This window comes from Peromyscus eremicus, chromosome 8a (genome assembly GCF_949786415.1).
Source record: "Peromyscus eremicus chromosome 8a, PerEre_H2_v1, whole genome shotgun sequence".
Lineage (NCBI taxonomy): Eukaryota > Metazoa > Chordata > Mammalia > Rodentia > Cricetidae > Peromyscus > Peromyscus eremicus.
Window position 1 is genome coordinate 12,305,546 of NC_081423.1, and position 6,000 is coordinate 12,311,545.

General features: G+C 48.6%; 1 protein-coding gene across 1 annotated transcript in view; it reads right to left on the reverse strand.

Annotated features, from left to right (window-relative positions):
- Pdpk1 (3-phosphoinositide dependent protein kinase 1) overlaps positions 1–2,145 on the reverse strand; it is a 75,589-nt gene extending 73,444 nt beyond the window's left edge. The window contains exon 1 of the mRNA XM_059270164.1: positions 2,052–2,145. Coding sequence (XP_059126147.1) covers positions 2,052–2,075 — 24 coding nt within the window. The 5' untranslated portion in view covers positions 2,076–2,145. The remainder of the gene's footprint in view (positions 1–2,051) is intronic.
- Between the last annotated feature and the right edge of the window lie 3,855 nt (positions 2,146–6,000).

Sequence of the window (6,000 nt, forward strand, 5' to 3'; positions counted from 1 at the left end):
AAAAAAAAAATTGCAAGGCAGCAGTGGCACACACTTTTAATCACAGCGCTCGGGAGACATATACAGGCTGATCTCTGAGTTTGAGGTTCGCCTGGTCTGCAGAGTGAGTTCCAGGGCAGCCAGGGCTACACAGAGAAACACTGTCTCAAAAAAATTTTAAAAAAAATACAAAATTTAAAATCCAACAATGGCCAGCAAGATGGTTCAGCAGGTAAAGGCACGTCACCTGATGACTTGAGTTCAATCCCTGGGACTCACATGATGAAAGAGAGAACTGACTCCTAAAAGGTGTCCTCTAACTACCACATACAGACTGTAAAATGTTTAAAGATCCGTTGGACGTGAGCTGTACTGCCGGGAGATAGAAAGCAGTGTCAGAGTGACGGAGTGCATGAAGTCCAAGGTTCCTTCTCTGGTAGAGGCAAAAAATGACATGTGCTGGCACACTCCTTTAATTTTAGCATTCTGATGGCTCAGGTAGGAGGATCTCAAGTTCAAGGCCAGCCTTGGTCATGGAGTGAACCCCTGCCACAAGTGGGGGAAATACAGTGGATATTTTTCCTGCTATAAGTATGTGACTGGCCAACAGAAGGCTGAGCTGGTATAAAGACACCTGCTGCCAATCATGATAGCCTGAGTTATGTGATGACCTGTGTGATAACCACACACAGTAGAGAGCCAACTGCTTGCTACTGGTTTTCAGCTCCACACTTGCACCATGGCACACATGTACCCAAACACATACACATACACAAAATAATTTTTTTTTTTGGTAAAGACTATCTAGCCTTGGTCAGCCTAGAACTCACTATGTAGGCCAGGCTGGGCTTGAACTCATAGAGACCTGCCTGACTTTGCTTCCTGAGTGTTGGGATTAAAGGCCTGAGCCACCATGTAAGGCCTGTTAAAATATTTTTTTAAGTGTATATAAAGTATTTTTTGTGCATGTCCTGGTGTTGGGAATCAAATTTAGGAACTTGAACATGCTAGGCAAATGCTCTACCTCTGAAGTACAAGTTCAGATCCCAATAAATTGATGTAAAATTAAAATTAAAATAAAGCCTAAGATGAGCCAGGAAATGGTTTAGTTGGTAAAATGATTGCCTTGCAAACATAAGAACCTAAGTTGATTCCCCAGAGTCCACATAAAAAAGTTGGGCATGGTAGTATGCTGGTTGAAATAAAAAGGTGTTGGGCTGGGGAGATGGCTCAGCAGTTAAGAGCATCTACTAGTCTTGCGGAAGACCCAAGTTCAGTTCCCAGCACCTGTGGAAGAGAATATTTGTTTAACTATATAAAGATGTGTTGCATTTGTTTATGTTATGGAATATTTGTTTAACTATGTAAAGATGTGTTGCTGTTTCACCTTGCCTGCCTAAGGCACCTGATAGGTCTAATAAAAAAGCTGAATGGCCAATAGCTAGGGTCCAGCCAGTCAGACATGGAGGAAGCAGGAAAGCAGGATGGACAGTACATAGATGAGGTAAATGTGCCTCAGGGCAGCACATAGATCAATAGAAATGGGTTGATTTAAGTTTAAAAAAAAAAAACTAGGTAGAAACAAGCCTAAGCTAAGGCCAAGTATTCATAATTAATAATAAGTCTCCATGTTGTGATTTGGGGGCTGGTGATCCAAGAAAGCCTCCTACAGTAAAACAAGGCCAGCTGCCTCTCCTCAGACAAGGGGTCCCTAATTTGACAACAGGTTGCTCACAACTGCCTGTAACTCTAGCTTTAGGGAGACCCGATACTTTTGGCCTATGAGGGTACCTGGACTCATGTGCATGCGCGCACTCACACACACACACACACACACACACACACACACACACACACACACAATGTTTTAAAGGCAACTGAGCAGGTGACAGGAGCAAGGGAGGAAGGGCAGCAGAAAGTTCTGTCTCTAGGACCTTCATGGCAGCCAACAGGCAAGACTCAAGCCAGGCTTGGCCAGTGAGCTCCTCTTACTTCTGCAAAGACAGGGCACCTGTGTAGGTAGGTCTGGCTACCCACCTCAGGACAACGGACAGGAGGGGAGATGGTCTTACCTGGTCTGGTACAGTCCAGTTCATTCGTACCCAAGGCCAAGGAGAGGGACTATCTGTCCCTTCTGTGCCCAGAATCTCTTGTGTCTGCAAAGTATCCCTGAGCCAAGTATGTAGTGGCTTGGGGTGACATTATGAGGTCATGGACGGGCAAGAGGATGGTGAGAACCATCTTAGAAGGGGCTGGGAGGTGTCTGGTGTGCACATGGCTCACGCTATTTTACTCTCTTCAGCCAGCCCTCATGGTGTGAGTGAGGAAACCGGTTCAGAGGCTAGAAACTTTGATCACCGGGCCCCATCTGGACCGTTAAATACTTTCTGCTGTGTAACATATTACCCCTAAAACATGACTTCATGATGTTTTGGAGTTAGGAGCCCAGAAGTGGCCTGGACCTGCGGTTAGGCTCTGGTTTCTCCAGACTGCCCCCAAGATGCTGCTGGAACTGGGTGTGGTAGCCTGTGTCTTTAATCCCAACACTTGTGAGGTAGAGGCAGGAGGATCAGAGTTCAAGGCCAGCCTCCAATGCATAGCAAGCTTGAGGCTAGGCTGTGCTAAATAAGACTTTACCTGATCACTGCTCCCTCAAACCCCCAAACAAAACAAAACAAAATTCTCACAGCCATAGTTGAGAGGTCTGAAAGCTTGTGTGGGGCTGAAAGACTTACTGCTACCGCAGTGGGCTGCGGACCTCAGCTCCTTGCCACATGGGCGACCCCATGAAGCTGTCCACTTGCCAGGCCAGCTCCTCTCCTCAGACAAGGGGTCCCTAATTTGACAACAGAATTGCCAAACAGTACTAAAAGAAAAGTGCAATCTGGCTCAGTAAAACAAGCGCGGCACCCTGTCTGCGAACACGGGGAAAGACAGGTCCGCCTGGAGCCCTTCACTGAACTCCTTACAAAAGCCACCCAGGCAATCCAGGGGGCGAGCCAAGGGATCCTGAGGGGAGGAAAGGATTCAGTGGTGCCGCAGGTCGTGCTCGGTGCTGCACTCGTGCTGACAGAGCGTGCGTGTGGATTCTGCCTACGTTCGCTCTTTTAGCTGGGTTCAAGGGTTCCAAGCCTCCTACAGCTCCGTGCCTTGGACTGTGAAGGACATTGCGATTGCAGTCCCTTGCAAAAGCAGCCCTCCAGCGGTGGGCGTGGCCGCCGCGGCACCCTGCAGCACCCACCGGCTGACCTGAGCCACTCCTCCAGCCAGCTGGTGCCTGCAAGTGGTTAACGTCGCCTGCCACACCCGACTCCAAGCTGGGTAACCTCTGTCACGGAAGACCCCTCTTCACGAATCACCAGCTGGCCTTGAGAACATCATCTTGCCGCAACACCGGAGGTAAAAGGACCCAAGCCGTCCGGCTCGGGACTCGAACCCGAGTTCCCGTGAGCCCCGCAGGCTGCTGCCCAGTGCCGGCCGCCAGATGGCACCCGTGCTTTTCGAAGTACTCCCTTCACGTTTGCCTTCCGGGCACACTGGGTAAAACTGGCCACCTCCGCCAGGTGTCTCCGGAGCACTAGCTCCCAACATGTTCAGCACTCTACCACTACAGTGACTCAGCCGACCTCAGGGAGTGGCTGTCTCCCAGTCCACACCTACACCACAGGCATGCCTGATGCGGCACCACTGTTACCAACAGCCGGGGCGGCATTGGTGCCCTGGAAGCCCCAGGCTGAAGTAACCGGCACACCTTTCTATGAATAGCCCTCCAGCTCTGAGCCAGGGCAGTGTGGTTGTGGTAGGAGACTAACGCCAATGACAGAGTATGTCTGGAAAGTAATAGTTCCTGAGGTGATGGGGGTGAAGACTGAGCGACATGAGTGTGCTTACAGTTACAGATGTACACTTAAGAGTGGTTAACTGGGGGCGCAGTTGGCTCGGTGGTTAAGAGCACTGGCTGCTCTTCCAGAGAACCTGGGTTCAATTCCCAGCACCCACATGGCAGTTAATACCTGACCTGTATGTAACTCCAGTCCCCCAGGGGATCCGATTCCTTCCTGGGCACTGTACTTATGTGGTACACAGACATGAATGTAGGCAAAATACCCACACACATGAAATAAAATCTTAAAAAAAAAAAAAAGAAAAAGAAAGAATGGTGGTTAAAGTTGGCTGGAGAACCGGCCCAGAGGTTAAAAGCACTGCTTTTAGTAAAGGAGCAGAGTTCACTTCCCAGCATCTGCACCAGGCAGTTCTCAACCACCTTAACCACAGCGCCCGGGAGTTCCCAGGCTTCTATCCTCCAGTGGCACATGCACACACGTGCACATACCTACACACATACACATGTATATGTAAGTAAAGAGAACTTTGATTAGCTAAGGGACCAGAGAGATGGCTTGGTGGTCAACTGGACCTAGTTCTGTGCTCAGCACCCACCCTATGCTCCAGCGGGTCTGACATTCTCTCCTGGCCTTCTTGGACACCTTGATGCACATAAATGAACACACATAAATAAAAATAAAAAAATTGAGACAAGGTCTCTCTACACAGCCCTGGAACTCACTATGTAGACCCAGTTGGCCTCAAACTCAGTGACCCACCTGCCTTTGCCTCCCAAGTGCTGGGATTAAAAACGTTAAAAAGGTGGCGCACGCCTTTAATCCCAGCACTCGGGAGGCAGAGCCAGGCGGATCTCTGTGAGTTCGAGGCCAGCCTGGACTACCAAGTGAGTTCCAGGAAAGGCGCAAAGCTACACAGAGAAACCCTGTCTCGAAAAAACCAAAAAAAAAAAAAAAAAAAAAAAAAAAAAAAAAAAAAAAAAAAACGTTAAAAAATTTTAAGTGATAAATTTTGGGTCTAAGGATATAGTTGGTTGTTGGGCTCAACCTCCAGCACCAAAGACACCAGGTGTGGTGCGTAGCTGTAAATCCAGCCCTCAGAAGGTGGAGAGAGGATCAGGTTCTCAACTACACACAGAATTGGAGGCTAGCCTTGGCTACAAGATCCATCTCCCAGTTTGCTGAGATTAAGCAGCATTGGCTGGCCTCCAACTTGATACACAGCCAAGGACCTTGGACTCCTGGTCCTCCTGCCTCTACCTTCCAGGGGATTACAAACATGACTACAAGCTGAGCAATTTCATACTTCAGGATTTGTTTTTACTTTTGTTTGTTTGTTTGTTTTGAGACAGGGTTTCTCATATAGCTTTGAGCCTTTCCTGGATCTCACTCTGTAGACCAGGCTGGCCCTGAATTAACAAAGATCCGCCTGCCTCTGTCTCCCAAGTGCTGGGATTAAAGGTATGCGCCACTACCGCCCAGCTTGTTTTTACTTTTATTATTTACTTATTTATAGTTTTCAAGACAGAGTCTCTCTGTGTAACAGCCCTAACTGTCCTGGAACTTGCTCTGTAGACCAGGTTGGCCTCGAACTCAGAGATCCTTCTGCCTCTGCCTCCCAAGTGCTGGGATTAAAGGGATGTGCCACCACCGCCCAGCTTAAAATTTGTTTTTATTATTTATAATTATATGTATGTGTGCATGTCTGTGTGGACAGACGTGCAGGATGCCCTCACAGGCCAGAAGAGTCAGATCCCCCTGCAGCTAGTCACAAGTGGCTGCAAGCCACCTGACGAGGGCGCTGGGACTAGAACCCAGGTCCTCTGGAAGAACAGTAAGGGCCCTTAAAACACGGAGCCATCTCTCTAGCCCTGTTTTGTTTTTTAATAAAAAATAATTCAGCCAGGTGGTGGAGGTGTATGCCTTTAATCCAACAGAGGCAGAAAGATCTCTGTGAGTTCAAGGCCAGCCTGGTCTACAGAGTGAGTTCCAGGACTGAGAAACCCTGTCTCAACACCCTCCCCCCAAAAAAAACCCTAATAATAATCCAAATCCCTCCAGCAGCTTCAGAGCCAGGGACTCCTCTCCCAGCTGTGTTCTAACACGAGAACCTGCCTGCCTGTCCTCTACTTCCACACCTTCCCAGGGCTAGTTCCCATCATTTCTGGGTAGCCCCAAA